General features: G+C 37.8%; 3 protein-coding genes across 3 annotated transcripts in view; 1 reads left to right on the top strand and 2 right to left on the bottom strand.

Moving 5' to 3' along the window:
* LOC136344398 (ankyrin-3-like) overlaps nucleotides 1-9,282 on the bottom strand; it is an 18,809-nt gene extending 9,527 nt beyond the window's left edge. Inside the window, exons 1-13 of the mRNA XM_066291816.1 lie at nucleotides 9,128-9,282; nucleotides 4,462-4,563; nucleotides 4,112-4,408; nucleotides 3,908-4,063; nucleotides 3,682-3,847; nucleotides 3,098-3,258; nucleotides 2,871-3,040; nucleotides 2,429-2,535; nucleotides 2,211-2,371; nucleotides 1,846-2,049; nucleotides 817-1,060; nucleotides 558-760; nucleotides 89-385 (exon numbers count right to left, since the gene is read on the bottom strand). Coding sequence (XP_066147913.1) covers nucleotides 89-385; nucleotides 558-760; nucleotides 817-1,060; nucleotides 1,846-2,049; nucleotides 2,211-2,371; nucleotides 2,429-2,535; nucleotides 2,871-3,040; nucleotides 3,098-3,258; nucleotides 3,682-3,847; nucleotides 3,908-4,063; nucleotides 4,112-4,408; nucleotides 4,462-4,563; nucleotides 9,128-9,148 — 2,289 coding nt within the window. The 5' untranslated portion in view covers nucleotides 9,149-9,282. The remainder of the gene's footprint in view (nucleotides 1-88; nucleotides 386-557; nucleotides 761-816; nucleotides 1,061-1,845; nucleotides 2,050-2,210; nucleotides 2,372-2,428; nucleotides 2,536-2,870; nucleotides 3,041-3,097; nucleotides 3,259-3,681; nucleotides 3,848-3,907; nucleotides 4,064-4,111; nucleotides 4,409-4,461; nucleotides 4,564-9,127) is intronic.
* LOC136344397 (uncharacterized) lies at nucleotides 279-27,657 on the top strand. The gene is made up of 4 exons (XM_066291815.1): nucleotides 279-400; nucleotides 25,080-25,352; nucleotides 26,483-26,641; nucleotides 27,156-27,657. The coding sequence occupies exons 2-4, from the start codon at nucleotides 25,087-25,089 to the stop codon at nucleotides 27,310-27,312; spliced, it is 582 nt and encodes a 193-aa protein (XP_066147912.1). The 5' UTR covers nucleotides 279-400; nucleotides 25,080-25,086; the 3' UTR covers nucleotides 27,313-27,657.
* On the bottom strand, nucleotides 11,603-22,128 carry LOC136344396 (sex-determining region Y protein-like). The gene is made up of 5 exons (XM_066291814.1): nucleotides 21,896-22,128; nucleotides 21,001-21,260; nucleotides 19,838-20,003; nucleotides 19,529-19,778; nucleotides 11,603-11,661 (listed from the first exon to the last, which is right to left on the bottom strand). The coding sequence occupies exons 2-5, from the start codon at nucleotides 21,218-21,220 to the stop codon at nucleotides 11,644-11,646; spliced, it is 654 nt and encodes a 217-aa protein (XP_066147911.1). The 5' UTR covers nucleotides 21,221-21,260; nucleotides 21,896-22,128; the 3' UTR covers nucleotides 11,603-11,643.

The following is a 27,657-nucleotide window of genomic DNA, read 5'->3' as shown; positions in this document are numbered from 1 at the left end:
CTGTAGGGAGAGGACCGTAAAGATACAAACTAACATAATGAAAACTCTCCTTCTGGGTCTGTTCGGACTTATCTAGGACAAAACTCACCGTTGTGAGAGCATCAGGGTCAGCCTTATTCTCCAGTAAAATATTAACAATATTCGTATGTCCCTGCTGCGCTGCCTGATGCAGAGGCGTGTATCCCAGTGATGTAGAACTCTGCACCTCTGCCTTGTTCTTCAATAAGAACTTTACCATATTGGTCTGTCCGTAATGGCAGGCTATGTGCAAAGGCGTGTATCCGGCTTTGGTAGCTGCGTTCACATGTGCCCCATTCCTGACCAGCACCTCCGCCACTGGAACACGGTCTTCTTGGGCGCACAGATGTAGGGGCGCGAGCCCATTCTGGAAATTAGTTGAGTTAGTTCAAGTTAAAAAGGAAATCAAATTCGAAATTTCAATCCTGAATAAAAAATCATATCGGTAAAAGTGGGTAATCTCTCACTATGGCGTGGCTGCATCAGGTCATTTTGGTAGAAACCACTTTTGCCCCAAGTTTTAAACTCGATTAACTAACCTTGGCCTCGTGGTTAGGATCGGCCTTGTGCTCCAGGAGGAGGGAAGACATGTCCACGTGGCCCTCCTGAGCGCTCAAATGAAGCGGTGTGAACCCTGCTTTAGATTCTGCGTTGGGTTGGGTTCCATATTCTAGAAGGGTATTAGCGATGTCCATCTGGTTCTTTCGGGCGGCGATATGGAGGGGGGTGTGACCGTTTTTCGCTGAAATCCACAAAATCGATAAAGTTATCTCAAGTTATTCTATTTTGGTACCAAACCTGTAGCATGTGGAGAAGCCCCCTTGTCCAGGAGAAGCAGGGCCACATACTGATGGTCATAATGTGAGGCTACATGTAAAGGTGTGACTCCATTCTTGCCCTGCGCATCTACCGGGGCCTCCTTTTGCAAGAGTAATTTGGCCACTTTTAAGTTGCCATATTTGGAAGCCAAGTGCAAGGGCGTGAAACCCTTCTTCGTAGTCGCGTTTATTGCTGCCCCGTTGTCGATTAGAATCACCGCGACCTTAAACCCAAAAACGAACGTTTCAATTATTTATGAATGATTCTATCCAAGAAAGGTACGAACTATAGATGTTGCATAACATAACCTTGTCTCGAGATATTTTACAGGAAGATGTATTGGGATGACGAATGATCGAACAAATCTACAGGTTCTTACCGTTGAAAATTAAGTCCCAACAAGGTTAAGTAGGCTTAACGAAAACATATCTATCATTTTTTCGTGGTTTTCTAGCATTAATTGGTTTGGAATGTGACCTTTCTATAACCAGGTTCAGATTAACCCCAGTGGGTCAAATGGATATTTATTATTGTTTTATTGGCGGAGGAGTTCCTTAGGAATATTACGGAATTGAAACCGAATCAAAGGACTAAATTTTTACTGTTTTACTCACATCATCAAAGATCCAGTAATAACATGTATTATTGGATTTTTGCTCTTTTTTGTTATGGTGAGCTAAGAGATGACTTTTGATAAACCATAAATGAGATTTAATGTACCTCTCGAGCTTGGTCAAATGGGCAAAGGACGCGCGATTGCAAACATTATACGGATTGCGTAACTATCTTGCTCCATTACCTTAGCTTCGAACAGTCTCAAACGTCTCTCTCTTAGATCATACAATTTCGCATCGAACGGGCTTCTTTTTGATCAAACCCGGAGATCAACCAAAACATAAGAAATAACTGATAATCATTTACCCAAACCTAAATCAAATACTCCCTATTCCGGCCCTCCCAGACACCAACCAGACTCCCCCATCGCACCCTCTTATTCCCAACATTTACCTCTTCTTGTCCCTCTTTTGCCGCTATGTGCAAGGCAGTATACATGTCCTTGGTGGCATTGTCCACTTTAGCTCCATGTTGAAGAAGCAACATAGCAATGTCGACGTTGCCAAGTCGCGAAGCTATGTGGAGGGGAGTTTGTTGTTCTCGAGCTCTGGCATCCACTTGGGCTCCATTTCGGAGAAGAATTCGGATAATATCGGTCTAGAAGAAATTAGTGTTACATTGCTAAACATCTAGTTTATCTGGAAATCGCGTTAAAATAACGTTTAGAATGCGCACCTCTCTAATTAAGTAATTAAAATATAAATTCCTGTAATTTTTTTTGTGAAATACTTCCTCAGCAATTATAAAAGCTTTCCCACCTGGTTTGCTCTTGCAGCTAAATGCAATGGCGTCTCTCCTCGAATCGTCGGAGCATCTGGATTTGCATCATGTTGGAGAAGATATATGACTATGTTCATGCAGCCCATAAAACTGGCCACATGTAGAGGAGTAAGGCCTGATTCTGTCGTGGCTCCTATGCCTGGAGGTATTTCAATGAAATAAAACACTTCCAGAAATTACTTTAATAGATCCTTACTTGCACCGTGTTTTAGTAGTAACTCCACCACCTTTATCCGATTTTTCTTACATGCTATGTGAAGAGGTGTAAAGCCGTTCAACGCTCTGGCATTAGCATCGGCTTGTCTGGGAAAAATTAAGATGTGTTGTAGACCGCTATACTACGGGGTGTTACTTAAGCACGGAGCCAAACTTTAAGGGATGATTCTATGGGTGATTCTAAGACGAAACGTTTATATACAATTGGTCCGGGAATGCTTCGCTTTCTAGGTATAAAGTGTCAAACTTTATTTTATTGTTACATATTAAAAAAAGTCACTCAAAGAATCACACTTTAAAGTTTAGCCATGCACTTAAATAACACCCTGCATAGTTTCCCATTATCGTCAATATATCAGGAGTACTTGGATGAATTGCTAATAATTTGTGGGTCGTTTAGACCCCCATTAAGTAAAACTCACCTATCCAACAGTAACTTGGCTACCCTTACATGACCGCAATGAGCAGCCACATGGAGCGCAGTCAGATAATCTACAGTCACCTCATCTACTGGAGCTCTATGGTAAAGCAATATCCGAGCTGCATCGACATGATCGCCTTGGGCTGCCATATGTAGAGGAGCCAACCCATTCTAGACATTACCCATCAACATTATTAAACCGGTTAAGTCTACACCCCTGATCAGTACCTTCGTTTTGGAGCTGATGGGTGCCCCTTTCTCCAACAACATGTCAACAACCTGCTCGTGCCCGCTACGGGCTGCGCAATGCAGGGGTGTAAGTCCGTCCCTGGTTTTGGCGTCAATTGTCGCCCCATTTTCCAGTAAAATCGCCACCATGTTTGCTTTCCCTGTTGGAAATAAAAAAGTAACTATGTATAAAGATGCTGGTGAAATGAAGTGTAGCAACAAAATTTTAATATGAAATTTGAAATTCCTAAACTATACATTGAGGAACTGAAGAGTGTTATATGAACTTTAAAGTCGCCTCAAGTGAGATATGCTGGATTTATATAGCATCCATATCATTCCATTAAACAGAGCTTTAAAAAACTACCAACTTTGTTGAAAATTTCCAAGGAGGGCGGGCACCTTTTTTTACTTTCTTTATTTTCGAATTTTAAACTCTAGTATCTCGAGAACTCATAGAACACTTGTTTCAAAAGTGCCCCAGAAGCAATTTCAAATTAGAAACGTACTACAATTCACTTGGTATGTTTCATTCATCTTGCAGTTCAGATTCGAACTTTAGATTGAAACTTCATTAAACCTACCCCATTTTGCAGCCACATGAAGAGGGGTAATATTGTGCTTTGCCGCATAGTTCACATCAGCCCCCTTCTCTATGAGGAGATTGGCTATTTGTTGGTTGCCATAGTGCGACGCTATGTGAAGGGGTGTGAAGCCAGATTTCGAAGTCACGTCAGGGTTGTGTTCGTTCTGTAGAAAAAATCAAAAAGTCTCTCCTCTGAAATTAAATTTTATGGCCGCAAACGTAACCTCTAGAAGCAGCTTAGCTGCTTTGACATCATCCTTTTTAGCTGCTATATGCAAAGCTGGTAATCTGACCTTCCCTCTTGTGTCATTTTCTAAAAGCACCGTCACTACCTTATCGTGCCCTTGCTGCATTGCCACCGCCAAGGGGGTGAAGCCATCCTAAAAAAAACTTTTAAAGAAAGAAATTTTAAATGCTTATTAACGAACCTCAGTGGACAAACTCTGATTGGCCCCATTGGCCAAGAGGTATCGAACAACATTATCGTGGTTCTCTTGGGCGGCCATGTAGAGGGGTGTAAAACCATTTTGGCTCTGCACATTGACCGACGCCCCATTTTGCACCAAAAGCTTGACCACTTCCTCTTGCCCCGCAAGGGATGCTATATGGAGGGCGGTATTGCCTTTTTTAGTGGCTGAATCCACTAAAGCGCCCCTTTTGAGGAGCTCTTTCACTATCTCTAAATGCCCGTCTTTAGAAGCTAAGTGAAGCGCGTTTAAGCCATTCTGGATGATAAATATATTTAAAATCCTACTTTGTGAGGTAAAAGTGGACTTACGCTATTGCTAGCATTGATGTCAATATTTGATTTCAAGTGTTCGAGGACTTTGTCGAGTTGACCGTTTCGCGCTGCGCGCAGGAAAGACGTATTTCCGTCAGACTGAAAAACGAAAAAAACGTCAAATCTTTAATCTACGAATAGAACCTTTAAATGTCTTCCTAGATTTCTTTTACGAAATGTCAAAGGATCATCACAGGAATAGAACTACGTCAATGGTCCACATAATTAAACCTAATGATGAACTACATATATCGAACACGGGGTGATTCACATGAATTTCATCAATCGGTTACATAATCAAAAACTATGTCATTTAGAGCTGAATGATGAGCTCAGGCTGTGCAATTTGATGTGAGTGTTAATGTGCTTAATGTGGCAATATCTATTTATATTCCGGTCATATTAATGAGTTCGTGAGCACTAGCAGCGGTTTTATATTATTTCGTGACCACCCTTATTGCTTTGCACGTTAAGGGTGTCAACCCTACATATGAGGGTTCGGTCGGGAAGTTGATGGGTTGGTCACCTGACTACTGGGGAAGTGTGACCTGTTTGCAAGGAAATTAAACATTTTAAAGTAGTTTTTGTCGGTTACAGTGCACATATTGTGTGATGTGAAAATACTCCTTTGAGAGTGTGCATACAGGATACAAATGAAAATGTAAATAGATTTGTCATGGCTCTTTCGGGTTTAATTATACGCGACGATTTTCGGACAGTTGTAAGCTTCTCTCATGGAAGGCACAATTTCTATTAAAAAATGAAGATATCAAATATCAGAGGCTTCGAAATCTCCTCAGAGTGAGGCGAAACTGACTCAGAAGGGGCATAAAAATACCAAAACACCAAATTTTGTGACGCTGCAAATTCAGGATCGTTCACATTTAGAAAAAGAAGCTACGTGCGATGTGTTTCCCAAAAAGTCTAAAGGACCTACTTTTTGACATTTCCCACATTTTAACCATCGATATTTCAGAAATCTATTGACCAACGGAATTTGATAAATGTGTCAAATTAGTCGGTTTGAAAGACTCTAAAAGCCTGAGCAAACGCCATCTAAAACTATGTTCATCAATATCCGAAATACAAAACTTTGAAATTCCACTATGTGAAGCTTCTGGAAATTGAATATCCAGAAGTTGTTTTTCATGTGTGGGGCACCAAGGGACCATTACCATTGATTCCAAAAAAAAACTTTCCAATATTACCCAAAAAAATGTATACACAGAGTTCTAAAAAAAGAGGTGAAGCTCAAAAACAAGAGCCTCATGGTCGTGGACACTTCTCCACAGTTGGGGAAAATATATTAATTCTGAATATTTTGCATGAACTTCATAATTAATCAACATCCCCATACTATACACAAACATATCCATCCCAACACACACAAGACCCAACAATAAGCTCACCCCAAACACACTTGTCTTGTACGAAATTCCCTAGGGGTGAAACACCCAGCGAGGGGTGAAATTTATAATAGACGCGGCCAGTGGCGTAGATTATTAAGTTGAATTTTTCTCAATTATTGGAGGCACCTTCAACTGCTAAGAAGACGCGCAGAGAGCTTTGCAACATTTTTCGAACCGAAAATAAGTCCGAGCTACATTCATTCCTCCAAGGTTTGAAAGCAGGTGGGGGAGAGACCTTCTTCTCCTCATTATACGAACATGTGTTTCTCGTGTTTCAATATTTCGCACTCAGTACACCAATGGCGGTTTTAAATGACCCATTGCACCGCAGCAAGTGCATAGGGTGCATGCTATATTAAGGTGGGTCCCCCCCGACTAGTTATCAAAAGAATCTCATAAATGACGTATACATTTTTGGAAGGGTATGTGACGTTGAGTATGATTCATATTTGTTTTTATTCTCGGTTTTAATCACCGAATTTCATGTCTTTGACAGTGGCGTAGGGCGATTTTCTATATCATAATTAGACATATCACCCCCCTTTTGGACCACCATTCCTCAAAATTAATTTGAGATCTTAAACATTCCTACAGTGTTTGTTCAAAATGGATGGTAGTTATTACCTCAAGAACCATTGTAGCAATCCCATCAAAACTTGGTAAACTGATCTTAAAATTAATATTCTAATAATAGAATTTAAAAAAAAAGAAGAAGGACGAAATTGGTAATCCATTTAACCCTGCAATCTTGGGCGTGCGGTCTCAGAAACAGGGCAACTTTTAAAATATTTTATATTCCCCCTCACGTTTCTTGAAGCAATTTAAACTTTCCGTCCTTTTGAGCCCTCTGCATAAAATCTATGTTTAGATGATATTACAGGATTTTTTTCTAAAAGGGTTTACTTAATCGGTTTATTTCTGGCATGACAAGAAGATTAATTTCGACCGAACATCACGCAACCTCAGGGTTAATTATTACCGGCACGTATTAGCTGATGAGCTGAACCCTCCATATATCCTGAAGTGATTAGTGTTCCATTACATAAAAACAATTGCGAGTACTTTGCGCAACAAGTAGCTATTAATTCCCTAAACTCACATCACTTGGACTCACCATTCGAAAAAGCTTAAAACATCCACTCATCCTCGCCAGAACATGGTTTTTCTGCTCAAAGCAGGCTCATTTCACCTCAAAATTCCCCTCGATAAAAAAAAACGCTATATGAAAACCACCCTTCTTCGGTGCGTATATAGTCTGTATAACACTATTCTAACCAAAACCTAAATATTAGATCACAGATAGGACCGGTATTTTGGCAAGATGCCCTCAAAATCGACACAATAAGACCAAACGCGCGTTGCACCCTGTAGCTATACACCCGGATGGCGTTTAGGGGTAAGAAGGATGGTCGAATCGACGCCGACGCCTTCTGACGTCACCGGTCAATAACAACGTCGCGACGGCGCGTCTACGGACTCAATTTTGAAAGCACCCATTTTTCTTTTGCTTTCTTTTTGCCCCTGCCCTACATACACATATATTTGGGAAATCTTATTGCAGGAGACAGTCTGGCAGAGAGTTGAAATTGATAACGGGGGCCCCTAGATAGTACCACAAGTGAATATTTAATCAGGAGAAGTTCAAGGTGATACTCGAAATTGATACCGGCTGCGAATTTGTAGGGAAAAAGTAAACTGAGAGGGTTGTAAAGGGTTTCCGGTCACTATGTTATGTAATATCTAAGTTACAGTGGCCTAATTACGTTGGCCGAGTTTTTTTAGAGTTATTTCGACAAAAGTGAGGTCATGAGTCTTATGTGTATAAACATATTTGAGTCGTGAAAAAATAATTGAATGAATAAGGGATGAATAACATTACCAGAAAATCACTCACCATTGGTAGTTGGGAAAGATATATGATTGAGTTATTTACTATTAATTTTCCATTTATGACAACCGTGTATCGACAGGAAACATACCAGGTCTTGAGGGAATTTTTGGTTCTGAATCTACGTTTTAGATCTATTTTAATCATTTTTAACAATGTTTTAGGATTCGAATTCCCAACACTTTCCAGGGCTCTAATTCTATAGTTAATGTGTCAAAAATAATTTTTCCGATATTAACAACATTCTAGACTCCCTGTACGTCTGTGGGAGTTACCAGGCATTTTTTCCAAAATTTTTGTTTTTTGGTTAATTATTTTTGTTGAATTTTCAAAGAACTTTTGAGAACTTCATACCTTTTTTATTTTTTTATGCCCGAAATTTTAAAAATTATTCCTAAGCTTTTGGAATTGTTAAAAGGGTTTTTTAAAGTCCAAATCTCAAGCTTCCACATATTAAAGATAGTTCAGTTTTCGTAGTTCCAGAAATTGTCTAGGTTAGGGAATTTAACTCGGCAAATAATGAGGATCGATAGTCCAAAATCTCTATCGCAGATAAAATTTATCCCTGGATCCAGGGATGGTGCGTTTCAAATACGCAAATTTCTTTATCGATATGAAGATCGTTTATTATTATCTCGATAGCATGCAGTACAACGTTTCATCAAAGCAGAATATAATACTCCATGGGATCAAAAGTCCTTTACCTCCACTAGACTCTAAATTTTAAAAAGAGGATTATGCGGTTTTAAGTACCGAAATTCCGAAAAAATTAAACTTCTGGTGCTTCTAACTTAGAATATCGGGATATTCCAAAACCAGTAGCTTCGTAATTTCGTCATAATGGTGAAGACCCTGTGGCTATCGGAATTTTCGGCCCAACCTCATCTTTGTTTATGCAATTTGTCATTATCGTAAATCGCCTTTAAAACTGATAAATAGTGATAAAAATCCCTTATTTTTAATTTTTTTTTCGTATCTAATCTGAATCTATTTACAAGATCTCACAAAACTAGCTAATCATGCAGGTAATTGAATCAGCTGAATGACCCAGATTACTTTGCAAAATTTCAGCTAGATCCCGAATATCCTGGATTACTATTCCAAGCTCCATAAATTGATCCAAAACCAAAACAATCTATGCTGGACCAAACATCGAATTATGTTTCAACCGGATATTATTCCCAATACGATGTTTCCTTTAACACATTTGGACCGCTGCCAACGAGGTCCGCAGTAATGTTATATTCCTGCTAACATGAGTGTTTTCCAAAATTTCAATTTTTTTTTTCGCATTCAACGAAGTCATAATCAAAATGCCGCATAGCAACCGCAACACATTAAGCAATCAGAAATTAAGTACTTTTACCTGGGCATTTTCTGTAACCATTCTGATCTCTCGACAACCTCAGCATATGAGCTTCTTACAATTTTGAGGAAATTCAGGAAAAAACTTCACTGATGGCACAACGAATGCAGGAAACCTGCGTCATGGTTAGGACTACGAACATCGCTTTACCACTGAGCGAAAAGCCGGCTCCGGCAACCCCCATATCGAGCGGAAAATGATTGTGGGGTTGTCGAAAGGGGGCGCCGGTGCGGGGGTTGGCTCCGAGTTTGCCCCTTTTTCGTATGTGTGTGTCGTTCCAGTGGGGCATTTATCGGAGTCCTAATTTGCATACACGAGGTGCAAGTGGTGTTGCTAAGGGAGAGTTGCGAGTGTGACCGGGTTCTGAGTCACTTTCTTCGAGAAACGAAGAAATCAGAAATTAGATTTGAAAGTACCAGAGGCGGGAAATGGAAGTTTATGTGGCTGAAAAATGTACAAAATTTCCTGTATTATTTTTACAGGAAAAAAAGGTGTGTCTTCTCTCGCAAAGATGTAGGCAGAGAGGGGAGAGGACCACGAAAGGGCAGCTGTTCCCTTCCAATTTGGAACAATCAAATTAAGATAAAGAGAAAGACAAACCAATTTTTCAGGTCAAACCAATTGCAAACTAATTCAAACAGTGTTTTAGCTTTTAACGAACTTACCACCCCCGCCTTTATCTTTTCACTTTTGGGATACTCTCATCAATCTCTCTTCGTGATGTTCCTTGAACTCATTAAACTTTCCAAAAATGTTGCATCTCTCGACCTTTGTTACCGTCCTCTATTAAGACACGTTATTGTTCATGTTTCTTATCGTTTTTCGCCCTATATTTTCTCTTCAAGTTTTTTGAGAAGTCTTACCCAACGTATTTTTCAGGAATTTCTCCCTCGATGTTCTTCAAATATCAATTCAATTTGAGATTTTATCTCCATCTCCTGACGTACAATCAAGTTTGAAATCAAGTTAAGGAGCAACTTGATTTTCTTCGCACTTTTTTCCTCCTTATCAAGCAACTTTCTGAAAATCATATTTTGCTTACGTCATCTTCCTAGAACCTCGTGGCACATGATAAAGCAAAATAGAAGGGACCTGCCCAGCTAAGAAGCAGATCCATCTCAAAGCACTTGTCCCCTCCGCTCTATATCCACACTACCGACCTGTTCTTTTAACCTATTTTTAGATTCTCACACACATAGTAGGGGATCATTTTCAACCTGTTACCATCCCCTATCGATAGGGAGGGTGGAAACCCCCGGTTTTATTAGCAAGTCGAGCCAAAATTGATTTTATACGCTTAATTTAATGAAACGAGGTCGAACGGTGGAAAATTTAATATTTCTACTTTCCAATAAATTTTATTTTAGGCCCAATCGAGACACAGAAGTCGTTTTAAAAACGTAAACTTTCAGCGAAATCTTAGTTTTCTGTACAGATTTCTTAAGGCCCAACACTAAAAAAATTACTATGGAATTTTCAGTAATTAATTTTCAGCTTTTTCAGATTTATTTCCTCCATTGAAATTAGTTGGCATCTGCATGAATCCTCTTACGAAATATTTTAATGCCTCGAGGCAGTCACGCGACATAATTCCCTATTTTTAAAGTCAATTTTTCTCTGGATTCGTGGTATTTCGCCATGTTTTGTTGTGTATGTCCAGAAATAAATAAATAATATAAGTGCTGTAAATATTGGCGCCCGTTCAGTTGTAAGAACCGTAAACATCCAGTTCAAATTTGTAACTATTAAATTTAATATTCGTGGCTGATTACGTAACGAGTATGGTTTACTTGAAACACGTTTTATTGGGTAAAGTTCTATGTCAATACAGAGATCCGATTTTCGCTAATTTCCTAATCAAATATTTTGATGCTTAGAAACATATTAAAAAAAGAAATGATGCTATTTTATGTTGGATACATCCAGACCAGTTGGATCCTCTCCAGCTAGTTATGACTACTAAGCTTGTATAATTTGCGACATGAATTGCATTTTCTCCCTTAAAAAAATGAGGTAATCGTTAAGAGTCCTCGTCATGAGGATGTTGTTCAGCTTCCAGTTTTTATTTCAGGGAACTCATAAATTTTCCCTTTTCGGCTCGTAAATAAGGCAATATTCTTAATTAGACGAACCCATAGCGCAGCGAGTTCTATATCTAAGGAATCCCCGAGGAACTCAAATATTTTACAGGTGTCAAACATCACTTCCCTACATTCTATAAATAAAGCTCCGGGAGTGTATTTTAGAGACGGGTTAAAAGCTCTTTTTCCGAGGTGCGGAATTTTCGGTATGTTGAAGTGGTAAATAAACAAGAACTCGTTATTTTGTACTGAGTTAATGATGGATAGATGTGCTCGCCTTTTTATATATAGAAGCTTAGTATTGTATTTTAAAAGAACTTCTTTGGGTCGGTTTTTGAGGGCCCTCTAAGTGCCTCTGACAGAGCTACAATCGCTTTAGGAAACGAGTTTTGGAGGAATTTGATATGTTGCAGTCGTTTACGTTTCTTAACTTCTTCATATAGAGCTGAACTCCTGAGAAAGAAAAAGCTTCTTGTGTAACTTCGCCAAATTTTTTACATTTTTTAAAATTATTATCATTTTTTAATTATTGTTATTTATGTATTATTATCATTATCCCTTTTACATTTAATTACGTAAATATATGAATATTGACTTCGATGATGTATGAGAAAGAAAAGGCGTACGGCTCCTTCTGAAAGAGGAACAATCCGTAGGCGATCTAGAGAATTGTGGAGGAAGAAAGAAATGACTGAAGAAATGAAAGCCAAATACATAAATATTCATAAGCAATAATCAACAAGATATGCAGTGACCGACAGAAAGTGCGCACCATATGGGATTCTTTTCTATTTGAATTTATCAGAAAATGTTATTCTTAGTAAAAGTTTTTGTATTCCTACAACGTTAAAAAGCAGTGTACAAAACGTGTATATTTCACATAGGGGAGATTCAAAAATTATGAAAATGGCTTATGAGTAAACTACCATTATTTTTAATTTTAGAGGAAACGTGTATTATGAAAAGTTGTTTAGAATTAAAAGATGAGCCCAACAGTGAAGTTTTAAGTTTCTATTCCATAAATCACTTTTTCTTGTGCGTTGCACAAATTTATTCAATATGCCAGTTTCGTCCCAAAATACATATAACATTTTTATTTTTTGATCCTCTAAATAAGTCACAAAAAAATCCGAAACAGTGTTTTATGGGATAAAAACTTGCAAATTTATTGTTGGGTTACCTCAAAATTCCAAACAACTTTTCATAATATGTGTTTCCTCTAAAATTCAAAATAAAAATTGTTTACTCATGGGCCATTTTCATAATTTTTCAATCTCTCCCACACGAAATCAGATATATCAATCTGGTAAACTACGTTTTGAGTTTGCAGGAATGCAAAAACTTTTGCTAAAAAGAACATTTTCTGATAAATTCAAATTTAAAAAAAGATTCCATATGGTGCGTACTTACGGTCACCGTAAATTCCCGCGAGACTGAACTTTCCCTAGAAATCTCATAAATTCCCTTTCCTTGAAAATCAATACAAGAACTTCCATTATGGAGAATTCGCTTAACATATTGACAGAGATAGGACGTCAGCTGATACAAACAATGTATAATGGATTTTGCTGTAAAAACGAATTACGTCACTCTGTAAAGCCGTAGCCAACATTCAAGTATATACATTCTTTGTTTAGGTTAATGTAAATTAAGAAAAAGTAGGTTGAAACAGGAGAATGTCCGCTTCAAAGACACTGAGGTGCAACTTACCCCGACATCGAGGCTTTGGATCGACGGGAATCTCTTCTTCATTAACTGCGACATTTTTTACTATCTTACATTACACACTAATTAAGCACTATGTAGTCGACTACCGTATGAAAATAGAAAAAAAAACCCTTATCTACACCTAAAATAAATTTGGGCATGAGCAGTGGTCATTTTCGTTGAGTTTACAATCGGGGTTGAATTGAAACAAAACTGAAAGTGCGAATAAGCCTAAACACATGGCCTAATTATACGCAGTGAAATCAATTAGTCCACTTAATATAAAATCGAAACGAAAGTAGTAGGAAAAAATGTTTTTCGTCACAGGATTGAAAGGTCTTGATCCACGCCAATCCATTTGCAGACCGTTTATATAAATTACCTATTTTTAAATTTGGGTCGCTATAATTGAGATAGATTTATGTTTATTGGCAGATAAAAATTTTACGTTAAATTTAACCTCCCGGATTAGAAAATGCGAAATAGTTAATCACGGCAGATGGCGGAAAATGTGTCAAGTTTGTTGATTTTTTTCGCGGCTTTGAAATTGGGACTGCCGAAAGGTCGCTTAAGCCCGCCCATGATAGAAACCTACATGCTTTCTGATTCTACCAAACTATCAACGTAAAAAGGTATCCTGAAGCGGGCATGAAATTCAGCAGCTCCTGGTAAAGCACAGCGACGGTCTTAATGAATCTGGAAGGATAGTTGATAGGAAACCTGACTAGAAATTTTCCTCAAACCTTAGGACATCTTTCGTAAGTCAACAATGCACCAATTTCGGTATTCAGATAATAACCGTGTCCAGAACTTAAGCGCCCAAGCAAAAAAATATTAATACTTTCAATGGGAACCCATTCCCTATCGCACCTATGCGTGAAGCACAGCTATGCATGGCCCTATAACCCTTCTGGGTTTGCTACACAGAAATCAACTCGGCTCCTCTGAATTGATCACCGGGCAGCGCTAAATGTTTTCGAAAACGACCCCCCATTTTGATACTGCTAACTATCGCATTTATACATAGTGAATGTTATTCCCTTTTGCCTAAATTGCGGAATATTCAATATTCTCTAATCCAACAATCTAGATTATTGAATTAGAAATAAAAACACGAATGAAATTCAGCATAGTTGATCATAGGACTAAATTTCTGGTTCAGACTTGTTAATGACTGGATCTATGACGTCAAAATCGCGTATATTTGTCGATATAGTAGATATAAAAGTTGTTTTGGTAAGTCAGTTTGACGTCACTCCAAAAGAGAATATTTCACTCAGTTCCCGTATCCATCTAAAGTTCTCGAGTGCGCTAAAAATATTGAATTTTAAAATAAAGTTGTGTACTACTTTCAGATGAAGAACTTTGTTGTTTAATTTCCTCCAAATCAGTGCGGTAACAAATTTACCATAATCGAACATTTTAAGACTAGACATAGCATATTCGAATTTTTAAGAACGGCCGCACCATCGATTTTAGTGCGTTTTCAAAACCAGAATTGTCCCATTAAGAGCCGAAACTTACAGATGTTTCAAATAATTTTCCACACAGGTTAGTGCACTCAACAAAGTGAATTTAAAACCAATTAAGTAAAAATCTGCTTAATTGACACATTTTCAAAATTCTTATGATTCTTCAAAAATTGAGCTACACCACTGACTTACGAAAAGTCGGATTTTGCAGCTTAACTCGGGCAACATGGCCGCTGCACTTTAATTTTATTGAAACCACGCCACTGACTTTATGAAAATTAAAAAAAAAATTAATAAAAACTACGCCAATGCAGCAATTCAATATCTGAGAATATATTGGATGCATACGAAACAAAAGCATGCTACTGACTTTTTCCGGATTTTTGGCTTTGCGGATTTTAATCACTGCAAAATTAATCCACAAAAATGGAAGAGTTAACGTTAAAATATTGAGTTGGTACCTATTTGTTCAAGACATAATGATGCCCCATTGGACTTTAAAAAAAATTCCCAAAACGTAATTTCCATATCAGGACAAAATTCAGAACCTTATCCTCACAAACCAGATCCGTACCTGATTTAACAAAATTTTTTTTTTTATCTCTAGGTATCCCAGAAACAGTTAGAGTACGCATTAATTCTACCTTTATAAGGATCACCTGACGGTGTTTTTCTTTAAGGAATTTGCAAGTGATGATACGGACGATTGATTTGTGTTGAAACGCATCGCTAGGCTTTGCATTTAATATTCAAATTTGACTGACACTGAAGATCAAAAATAGATTTTGGACATGAGCAGTCAATTTAAGTAAATCGAAGTAAACCTTGTGATACTAAAACGACGTTTTCGCCATCGTGCGTTAACACCAAACTATCAAATATTTCTGCTCTTGCCCTCACTTTTCGTACTCTTCTGTCCGTTCTCCAACCCCTGATTGTATAAGCAACAAAACTACGCTCATACCACATACTTTATAACAATAGCAAGTAAAAAAATACGAAATTAAGGCACAAAGTCGAAGCGAAAAACCGGCGGGTGAACACTTTCTCGATCAGTCGTGCGTAATAGTGCGTTTTACGCACCGGTCCGTTGCCCAACACAATTTTTTCTCTCAAAACCGACCGCGAAAGAGTAAAGCCGCGAAGCAAGCGAAGGAATACTGGCAAATTTCGATGAGTTTCGTATTTTTAGACGTAGTGCGTTTCGGATAAGCTATTTTAGTCCTGGCCTGGTGAAGTGGGAACCATTTGACATAATACTGTCCAGATACGAGCGCCATATCATTATTTTTGCTCTACTGAAGCTAATTAACCTAAAGTTGTGCAAAGGTTAATTCAACGCTTTTTCTAATTCCGTTAAAATTGTACTATTGTCCGTTTGCATGATGGCCGACATTTCGCCTAATTAACCACACAATGTAGGCTATTGTGACGGTGACGTAATTCTTTCATAGGAAGCAGGTTTCGGTAAACGTATCACATAAAATTCCAAACTTAAACTGATTGTTGGGTCCTTTTCAGTCCACTCATTTAATACCCTCATCTTAGGGCAAGAAAGCAATTTGGAATTATATCGGCTGATCGTCCTCAGAGTCATCTTCAAAAACTGGGGATGAGTTGAGAAAACATATAAATTTCAGTTTTGTGAATATACCGGGGTCTTGTGTGGAAATCAGTTTGGAACTCAATTTTTGTCTCGCTCTGTAGCAAATTCCGAATGCAACGGCAAATGTATTTATATGTAGATAGGAACTTAACCACGTCTTTTCTGAACATTTTTTTTTTAATTCCATTTAACTCCATTGAATCCAAAAGGATGAGAGAAAGAACAAGAAAGGGAAATCAAGATAAATTAAAATTAATGAGAAGATAAATAAAAAATATTAATTAATTAAGTAAAAATTGGAATTGAAACAAATCGACGCCAGAGTTAGAGGAAATATGCAAAGGGCGAAATAAAAATGGAAATGAAGACAATGTGCCGGAAAAACAAGATACTGCTAAAACGTGTTAGGAGACGCGAATAGATTCGAGTATATAAACGCTTAGAAAATCTACGAAATAAAAAGATAGAGCAAAGGATGGTTGGAAAGAAATGAATTCGACTAATAAGGACACCAAGCAATTGAAAAGACTACAGAGTAAATTGACATGTAACGAAAAAAATTAAATGAATAATGAAAATTAAGAGAAAAGCTCAAATTCTACCAATAGCACAGGAAGGAATTCGTGCTTCTGAGTAGAAAAGTAATTGAACTAAGAACATTTGGTTACGACGAAGAAGTCCATGACTGGGAAAATAGGTAAAATGTTATGTTGTTGATGATTACTTTTTCTTCAAACCGTTGAAAGTGGATAACTCCAAGGCATGCTTTGGCAGGCGAAATTAGCATACTCTATTTCTAGCTTTAATTGTTTTCTAGAGCATAAATTTCCCCGGCAATAAGCTGACAGGCAATTCGATAAGGAATTTCTAAGGCACTAAAGTGGAGAGTTCCGTATGAGTCAATAGATTCTTTGGAGATCGTTTCACTGCGGTGCCAACCACAACTCTTATGTGTATTAGGAATACATATCTGTATATAAGCTCATAAGTTCATGAGCAGTCTACACTCATTAATATTACCGATTGTTCTGTTCGTTGAAAAACCGTCAAAACCTACGAATATCTCCTCAGAGAGTCTATAAATCAGAGATTAAATGGAAATTTGAAATAGCGCCATCCTGGCATTTAGCGGAACAGCGATGAAAAGCTGCATTTTGCCAAACAATCACTGCAGTCAGACTGCAGAGATTTTGCAGGAAAAATGTCAACAAAAACCGAAGAAAACACATTTCCTTCTAAGCAACAGGCGCTTAAAGGCTAAGTGTTTATACATCTAACTAGACACGCACGCTACACAGCACGATCGTAAAACAGTGATCTCATTTTTACAATTGCTCTCATTTCTGTGGAAAGAACTCTTTTCCTGTGAAATCAGAATAATAAAGGGCCGATTTTAAATTAGAATTGATTTTTGATCCCTTACGCAACTACATCAACCTATAGACTTCAAACTGTCGTCTATTACCGCGAGCTATTGTAAGGTATGGCGCTATGCATTAGGTATCGGTCAAGGCCGCAACTTTTGTTATAGAGCCAAATAACACAACGTGTTTTTATTTTTGCTGCTGATCGATGCTGCTGAGAAAGGGCCAAGCCAAAGACCACTCTGAGCATCTAGATGGAGTGCAATTGTCAAGGGGCGTCGCCAGATGGCGTACACAGGCAGCGCCACCTCTTGACGGTCCGACTAGAAACTATCTTATCAACTTTTTTGCCTAATTTATATTCAGATTTTCTATTCTGACTGAAATTTACTTGAATAAGCACCAAAATGGCCATTTCACACAGACGAAACCCTTATTAAAAAGGGTCTGGCTATACTACTCTGCTGGCGCCTAATTTTAAAATTGAAAATAAACAAGGTCTCTTGGCTGTTCTGGTAATATAAATAACAAAACGATTACATGCACGTCTAACATTCCGAATGTGTCAACAATAGAATAGAAAGTAATGAAAGGCTCGTCGGCGCGTTGTTCTATTTCCATCGAACCTCAAGGATCCAGACTTTGTTTATAACTTACGCACCGATGTCAGGTTTTTTTTTTTATTTATCCAGTAACATTAAAAGGGAAATATGCTGCCATTCGGTAGCCAACTCTACATTTTTATCACAATGATAATAGTTGACTATGAGTCGAACGAATTCTTGCGGTACAAGTACATCAAATTGCTTTATAGTTTGGAAACTTCTCCAGAGTATTAAAAGGTAATTTATTTCATGAGTTTGGCGGGTTTAATGTGTTTCTGCAGTCAGTGCGGAGCCGCCAATATCGATTGTACAAATAATGCGGTTAACAGGGACATCTACAGGGAAATCGATCTCTCAGAACTCTGGATTGTCCTGAAGGGTGTTTTGTCCAGAGACGAAACACGCGACGTCCTCTTGTCACTTTAAGTCTGGGTTGCATACCTCATACGTTAGTTCAATGTGATTTGACGTCTATTCCAATGTTTATCCCTCATCATCATCAACTGCAGGTGGTCTGAGATCGAACTATAGAGCTGATCTTAAGGGGAAAATATATTTGGAAAGTGTGGAATGCAATGCTCTTTCTGTACGCGATGGTGAATGAAATTGTGCGTACGACTGCTGAGACAATTGAAGCGTCACTTTTGTGTTATTTAATTTTGATGATCCTTAACCCGGATTTATTGCAATTTTGAATTGTTGAATTCAATGCACACGGTTAAGCAGATTTCTTTGGCGGTACAACTATTTTTATTCCTACTTCTCGTGCTCTGAACATAGCGTATATGACCCCCCCTTCCCCCTCACCCCTCATAATTTTCACTGAAGTACTAACAGTGTAGCAGTATACAGAAATATTTGCCATTCGATATATTGGTGGTACAACATTCTTTATTCGTGTGAGACATGGCCCTTTTTCGCACACACATGCGTGCGAAAACCAAAACGACTTAATCATTATAATCACTTTTTCGAAAATAAAACAGCAGTTCCATGAGATGTATGCCAAATAGAAACGATTTTTCCCAATAAATACAACCCAAATTACCGCGGCAACTCGAAAATTCAGCCTCGGCATCAGAGAAACGTCCTATAGGACAAGGACCGAAGATGCCCTTAATTCCAAACTTTATTAATTTTTGCCCCCTGGGAGAGAAGGAACGTCATATATATATATATATATATATATATTAGAAAAGATCTAATCAAACCATAGACATCCTGATTTTATAAGAAAATCTGTAGTTTGCTACTCATTCTAAAACATGTCTGTACAAACACATTGAAGAGATAATCAACAAACAAATTGGAAGAGGAAAATTAATGGACGAAGTACAGAACGACCCAACTACGCCAGTGACTCAGCTAATTCTTCCGGAGCCTACGTCTGGCTCCAGAATTCCGGGAATAATGGAAACGAGACGCCGAGACAGCGGAGAGTCGACCTTTTCCAGAGCTTTTATAGGCGCCTGGATGTCTGGCGAACGATTTGCATCAACTCATTGAAATTGCGCCGAAGCTTTTAAATTTCACATTACATCTTGAAAATTTTCCTAGAATACTTACTGTTTGATATTTATTCTCCACTGTGTGGATCTGGTGCAAGTTAATGTATTGAGGAGGCACAGGCCTTTTCTCCTCCTTGGAGGGAGATTTCTCGAAAGGAGACCGCTCCTCCGGCACCGCTTTCCTAATAAAAACCTCCTCTTTTTCAGTGTAACTCTCCATTTTCTCCCAGTGACGTTCGATGTCGTGAAAGGCTTCTTTTTCGTGGTGTTCTTGATCTAAGTACTCTTCAGCGTGACCATGAAAATCCCTGTTAGAAACAGAAACTACTAATTAGCAATAATGCGTCAAAGGGAATGTTTAATTTACCTATGGATTCCTTGGGAATCAATGAAATGTAGTTGGTATGTATGGGGAATTCCATGCGAATCCAGGTATTGCCCGGAATCTCTCTTATGTTCCTGATCTGAATGCTCATCGCCATGGTGGTGGCTGGGGGTGGCAGGGAGAACTGGATAGTGTTGAGGGGAGTGCCCTGAAATTATAGAAAACAATTCGAATACAAAAATAGACTTTTAAGTGACTGATAAAACTCCGATACGTGTAAGTGTGCTTTCGCAACAAAACCCTCCATTATTGTCTTTTCTTTAAGGCCTTCTATTCGTAAATTACACAACGACCTTAGTGAGAAAATCGATACAGGATCTTAACGAGAACTTATTCCTTTATTGCTAACACAAAAGACGGAACGCCCTTTAGAGCTTTTAAGCTGTCAGTTTTCGATAAAACAACTTTTTATTACACGAAGAACTGCAAGAACCAGTTTCGTAATTAACACTAGCACTTTGTGCAGTGTTTATGCTCTAAATGGAGCATTTCCATTCCTTGTTCTTTAAGATGGAAAAAAATGCAGGTTTTTTAAATGAAGAATGTAGTATAAAATCTTTAATCTTGCAACAGGGCGGGGTGGCATATAACCCTTAGTGCTTAATCAAAAAAACAAAAGCGGTAGTTGATGTTGCCAGCTTCACCTCTTTTGCTCTTGTATTGTTGAATTATTTCGACGCAAAGCCATATGAATACGAACAAATTTGGTAACATTCAAAATGTAATCTTAAATTGATTGATGTTTACGAAAGATGAAAAATTCAGCGCCTAAAATCAAATGAACAGAAATAAATCTGGCACCGTTGATATGTGTCATGATCTCCCTTATGTGCAACCAAAGAAACAAAAGCAAAGAGTGATATTGCCATAATTACCTCCCACCCTGGGGTGTAACGAAAAATATACAATATTTGTGATGCTTGAAATGAAAGTTTGACAAGGTATGAAATTTCTTCATTAAATTGAAATCTATATATGACAACAACTACAAGATGTCAAAACCAGCCATACTCAGTTAAAAAATAAAAAGCGAAACGAGGACTTCTTAGAATAAGTACTGAAGACCCCGATGCTTATTAAAGGGAAAAGGAACTCTAAGTAAAACTCTAAACTCTAAATCAGAACTCGATATCTCAAAAACTTACCTATTTTAGGGAGATGTATCCACCCATACTTATCCTTCCCATGATGGTGTTCCTTAGAAGTTTGCTGATGATGTTCAACTTCTTTGTGGTGTTTTTCGTGTTTCTCATGCTTGTCATGTTTCTCGTGTTTTTCCAGATGGTGATGTGGATGCGGATGCGGGACGTGATGATGTGAAGCCTCCACCAACGTGGGCTGGATATGGGTCACGAACTGGGCCATTGGAGGTTGTAGAATCGGTTAGCACCCTCACATCTTGCAGCTGAAACTTGTATTGTGGCACTAATAGGCACGATAGTGCGTGATGGCAGAGAGTAGTAAATTATTAAAACATTAATATGGTGAGTTGTCGGTTATGAATGGGACGTGCGTGAACAGTGAAGGAATGATACATGAATTGAATAAAAAAGTAGTTGTCTTCCTGATGTCTGTGTTTATTTTGGTCCGCAGTTTGAGAAGTGGGGCAAAGACCTACACAAAAATAACAGTAAACTTGTAGGTGTATTTGTTTTTTGGTTTGCACACTGTGTTTTGAATGAATCAGATACAGAGTGCAGAATGTACATTATTTTTTCAAAAACATATTCTTCTTGTAAAAATTACGCCCTGGTCAGAATCCGCGAACACGCCCTTTCTCACCACAACGGAAACGGCACGGCCCATCAACAGTAATAACTCAAACCTTCCATGTCTGCATCCTATCAATGGTAAACCTGAAATTTGCATGTTTTCCAGAGCTACAAATACGAACAAAACCATACAGCTCTTTCTTCTCGTAAATAAATTCCGTGACTGTAAACCTGTACCACCAAGAGCCTGCCCTGAAATCAGCTATAGCCCTGAATTTTACTCAGCAAATACCATTTTAAATTTCAGAAAAAAAAAATAAATGCATACCTCGGGTCCTTTCGGTAAGTTGACAGTCACAAGCAAACCTCCCTAACAACCAGAAACTAGCACCTTCACTACAACTAACGAAAATTTAGGAATCCATAGAATTCTAGAATCAGGGTCTCATAGAAATCCTTTAGGAAACCCTCTGGATCGCAGACTACCGAAATCGCTGTTCTCTCAGAGGCTGGTAACGGACAGAACACGAGAGATTCTCTGGATAGGTTTCCCGCCCTAAAATCTGGATAGCGCGAAAAAGTTTTAGAGGCTGGGGAAATTTATTTCAGCCTGCTGCGCATAACTAAATATGATAGCGAATCCATTCCTCAGCAAAAAAACCTAATCCCTTAATTGCCAGCAATCAATAGCAAATAGTTTTAAAATTTCATTAGACAGATCGATACTAATTACCCGTGTGCACTGAGGTACAACCCCTTCCCTGTAAATTGCACTTCTTGCCTGGAACTTTCCAGTCCTTTACGCAATCAATACGAGCTCCAGGAAGTGGTGGATTCACAGCTAAGAATTCCAACAACCCCCGTATATGCCTGGAAGGGGTGAACGCCTGGATTCGGGCAAACTATATTCGATACGTTCATCTGTATTTTATAAGATGTTTTGCCGAATTTTGTTGTGAAAAACTTGTGGAAGAAGTGTAGATATTGGAAAAGTCTGTAACGTATTTCGGGGAGTTGGCAGTTTAATTAATGAGGGTAATTTTTGGGTTTAAAGTTTGTGTAGAAGTTGGCTGCCTAGGGTGAAGGGCATACTCGGAAAAGATGTAAGGAAGGTCAAAACAGGGAAATCTGGAATAGTTAGTGGAAAATTTGAGCAAATTCTCTCTCAACGGGGGGGTTTTGTGGATTTAACGCGAGTAAATGACTAATACGAGTAATTGAACTTTGTGTCTAGAAGCTGCCTGAACGGAAAATGTCCCTTGAAATTTCAATTTTACTTAAATCTTTTTAGTTGGGCGATACAAACTCGATTTAATATCTATTTTTGAGATACTGAAAGTGCCTTTAAATAAAGAGGCCTTAAGAGGGCTTTCACTTGATAAGAAAGGGGTGCTAGTTCAGGTTAGTTCGTTTACCTACTTTTTCGCATTTTTCAAGTTTTGACATGTCGTGTCGTGATTCTGAAAGTGCATTCAAATGAAGGAACCTCAATATATGTTGCCAAGATTTTCAGCCCTCAAGCAAGGTAGGTATCCTAGTTGGACATCTGATCGAAATCAATACAAATAATGGAAATTAACGGCATAAAATTTGGAGTATTTTTCAATTTATCGGGTTATTTATGACAGAACTGAAGCTCATAAACCACGGTGCCGGTCAAATTAATAAGCGGGGACTGGAATGAACTATGAGATATCAAATTACTTTGTATCGTAAAACTAATGAAACATACGTTGCGAAATATTTCAACAAAACACTAATGTGAAGAAAAATTTGCACAAATATTGAACAGAAAATCGATTTAAAAGATCTGTGAAAGGAGGGTTCACTGATCACTTCAGCAGAGCTCGACTCCTTTCTTCCTTTCCTCTTGTTTTTTGTCAATTCTACTTCAATCTTCTCTTTACCTTCCGGTTCATTTCCAAGAACTTTTTGAATGTGGCAACGTAGAAGCTTCAAAAATGATTGAAAAATTCGCCCTTAATGGTTGATAATTGCACGCCTAACTGCCTCCTCAATATTTAATGGTCCTCACAGCAGGTAAACAAAAAATATGTCGATTTAATACAAATCAATAAATAGCAGAACGAATTTTTTATTAGCAGTTTGCAGTAATATCGAACAAATACCATTCGTGATCTCACCATAGACTAACGTGTAGGTATTCTGCTTGACGTTTGTTTTAGCTTATCTTATCTCTATTCGGTCGTTAGTCTTCCAAAACAAGTGGGATATATCGAAGATTCATTCAATCCCACTACTGTTCTATTTTTTTGCGTTCCAGGCTACACATTGTTCAATATAAAATATAGGTTCCATTCACGTGATATCACATATTTTTTCGTATCGAAGGCAGGCAACTGTGAGTGAACCATTAAGTGATGGATTTATAATTGCAGAAATGTGCAGTAAGCTTGTACCCATTTTGGTTTCTGGAATTGTTGTATTATTACGATGTATAATTTTATCAACCAACGCTATGAATAGTGAATTTTGAAAAATTCTGTGTATACACCAAAAATTGTGACTCGCATGGTGAATTCAGAGAAATCGCTCAATTTTCATTTCTAGAGGCGTAACCGTTTCCCTAAAGCTCCATTATAATTAGTGATATACGGAAAAGACATCACGTCACACATTTGCTTTTTTCGTGGAAACTCCCCAATTTCATAACTCTTTTTGCTGATTTGTGAATTTCTTCGTAATTTGGCTATAACATATCCTACACTTATCTTCGACCGGTGTCTATTTACTCATGTTCCAACGTTACTGTATCATGAAAAACTAAGGTTTTGGAAATTATCGTACATTATCTTTCCTATAATTACTAACGTGAAATCTATGAATCAAATTCGCAGAAACAGTCTAATCTTTTACAGCCATTGTAAAGGTATTTATGTAAATGTCAACAGTGTTTCATTTTAATAAATTGTGACATTAATTCGAATTTAGGCATACTTTTATTGTTTAGTTTCAGCTTCTTCGTGAATCAAACAGACCTGGCTCCCGCTTCTTGAAATTTCTGGAATTTTTTTCTAAGTCTTCTTGGGTGACCTTTTCGTTAAGCCACACCGTATACGTTTCCATAGCTACTTACTGCATTTTCCTTTCAAGAGCCCGGAAAAAAAATAAGGAAAGCCCTCACAACTTAGCAGATCTTCAAGCTCTTTGGTGTGGTCCCAAGGCATTTAGAGAGACTCTTGAAGTCAAGAAGATCTGTGCCTTTCTAGATTAAATTTTTCCAGGTAACGTCTGTAGAGGAAACAACTTTCAAGATGAAGAAAGTTTGTTTTTACTGTTTCATTCCTTTTCCGAAGAAAATCTCTAGATAGAAACTTTCGGACATGAGAAGATTTCTCTTCTTCGTAACAGTAGCGCTGTTTGAATATCTTCTGTGTACACAAATGACTACCGTTGCATAGAATTTAAGCAAATACTCCTTATGAACCACAATTACATATTTTTCATTGATGTTTCACATTGAGTGTTTAATGGTTTTCGTCTCATTTCAGGTCGGGCATGTCAACATCAAATAATGAAGTCGCGAATTCCTCTTCTAACAGCAAGACAAAGTCAACCATTTTACTCTCTGAGAAGGGAATTCCTTTGGACCCCCTTCTATCCATTTCAAAGAAAAACACGGTGACAGAAAGCAGTGTGACTAAGGTGCGCAAAAAGGGTAAACCTCCCCTCACACCTACCATTCCTGAAGATGACACTGCTGTGCCAAAGACTGAGAAAACTATAGCTTTTAGTGTGACAAACGAAACTCAAAAACTTAGCAGGTAAGAGTCTATTTGAATGAAAGTCATTTTTTGGGGGAGGAAACGGGCGGTTTTAACGAATAACTCACATCCAATCATCCCAGAGGGATTACGGACTAATCTCCACAATAACGCAAACTAATCATTAAACCAATTTAAGTCCATTAATATGTTAAGCTTTTGTTTGGATTATTTATTAGAAGAATACTACAAATGAATGGATGTAGTCGACAGGTAAACGTTTAGATCAAAAAGTATGTTTTCCAGATCATCTACAGCTTTATACTAATTTGAGGTGAATCGCTGTAAAACAATTTTTAACAGTAAAACTTCTTCCCATAATTGCTACATTTTCCACTAAGTACTTAATGATCCCTTTTTGGCCGTATCTGAAGACAATACCGGTTTTGTGGGAGGAGGAAAGCGAAGGAATTTCCTGATCAACAGTTTTTCTTGAGGGTAGGAGGGAGGTATTTAAAAATTTCGGCCAGGCGCCAGACTTGCTAAGGCCGGCTCTGCCTGAGGGCAGCCCTTAATTTAAAAAAAAAACTGCTAAAAGGTCAATTGCAAAACATGACCCAAATTGAGTTAAAAATTATTCTCACATAGAGAGCAAAACCTCATAAAATATTCATTGTTAATTTTCTGGGTGAAACTTGAGACTATCCTTAAAAGTTTAAATGGTAAAGTTCCTAACTTGATGAATAAAACAGCGAAAATGAGGGCGTTCCTAATTGAAGGTTACAAGCCCTAGAAGGGGCTCATTTCACTTGGCTGTAAATGACTCTAGAGCCATTTTTTTGTCATTAAAGCTTGCGGGATTCAATTAATTAATCCTTAAAGGAGGAATCTTTTGAATTGCAAGTATGGCTAAACATTAATTAATAGGGGAAAAATAAGCATTCAGAATGCTTATGGATCGCTTTTACAAAATTGGAAAAATGAAATTCAAGTTAAAACGTGAATTTGCCCTAATTCGGGCCATAACAAATCAAAATTGCTAAATTAGATCAGAAACATGCCGAGATTACTCCGAAAATAGCAAATTAGACTGAGCAGCAAAATACAGCAGAACAAAATGAAAATAGGTTTGAACTAAATGCAACTGGGTTTACGTCAAAATGACTGGACACTTCGTTTCGTTTTTTTAGGAAATCTTCAGACGCTTCTAGAATAAGTACAGCCAGCAGTAAAAGTAAGCTGTCCCGTACTTACGACAATAAAGCCTTTGAGGGAAACCTCAAAAGGAGCGCGTCGGTGACCAACAGTGTACCAGCAGCATCACGACCTCCTAGTCTTCAAAGTTTGCAGTAAGTGTTCGTCCCCTAAACCAACCTTAATTAATAATGTATAATGTAACTAATGCCGAAATAGTACCTTACTCAGGGATTTCAAAACAGTGTGCGAATGTACATTTTGCGCACGCATATGCAATTGAGATACATGGAGGCGCGCACGACATGTGGAAATCGAAATTCTTTGGAAACTGTTATGACAACTTTTCTATGAATTGGATCAAATTGAATGAAATTCAATTCAAATGAAAATTACCCCCAATTCCTAAAAACATACAAATTAAATCCAGCTAAAGTGTTTTCAGAGTTTCTACGTGCTTCCAACGCTATCAAAAATGAATATTACATTAAATCTATGTTATCGATAACATTTTTATACATATTTTATCATTATTGAATCATGGTGGAGTACTAAATTGAAGCTCCATCGAAAGGAATCAATGCGCTCAGGTTTTCTAGTTAATTGCAAATATGCGATTTTTTCGTTTGCTGGATAAACAACGAAAATTAATTATCTCTTTATTTCCAGGATTTATGAACAGTACTGCTGCTTCGCCAAAAGGACGAAATGCGAACGGTTTCTCTTAGTCGCAGTCACTGTACTGGCAATCATAATTGTGGCCCTGGTCATTGTTATTATAGTGTTGGCCAAAAATAATAAACTTAATAATTTCATAAATCTTTAATTCCCCTGGACTTAACCATTTGCCAAAAGCACTACTGTCAGTATTTCATCCACAAGGAGGTACATCTACTATTGCGATATTCTAAGATTTAGTTGCCTTCGATGTGATTTCTCTTGATTTTTCCATATCTAATATATTTCCATACCTGCCAAAAACAGTTAAATCAACATATAATTATTCCTGTATTCTTATCACAATTACTCCTACGGGTACCTTGTTAATAATGGCTGTGTACTGTGTACATAAACAATTCTAATAAGTTTAGTTTTTGTGTATCAATTTCTATTTTAATGTAAGTATTTATTTTGTACAATCATTGAATATAACATGCGATTTGATTCATAA

Source organism: Euwallacea fornicatus, chromosome 17, assembly GCF_040115645.1.
Source record: "Euwallacea fornicatus isolate EFF26 chromosome 17, ASM4011564v1, whole genome shotgun sequence".
Classification (NCBI taxonomy): Eukaryota; Metazoa; Arthropoda; class Insecta; order Coleoptera; family Curculionidae; genus Euwallacea; species Euwallacea fornicatus.
Note: the sequence above shows the minus strand (reverse complement) of the source record. Positions and strands in the feature narration are given on the sequence as shown.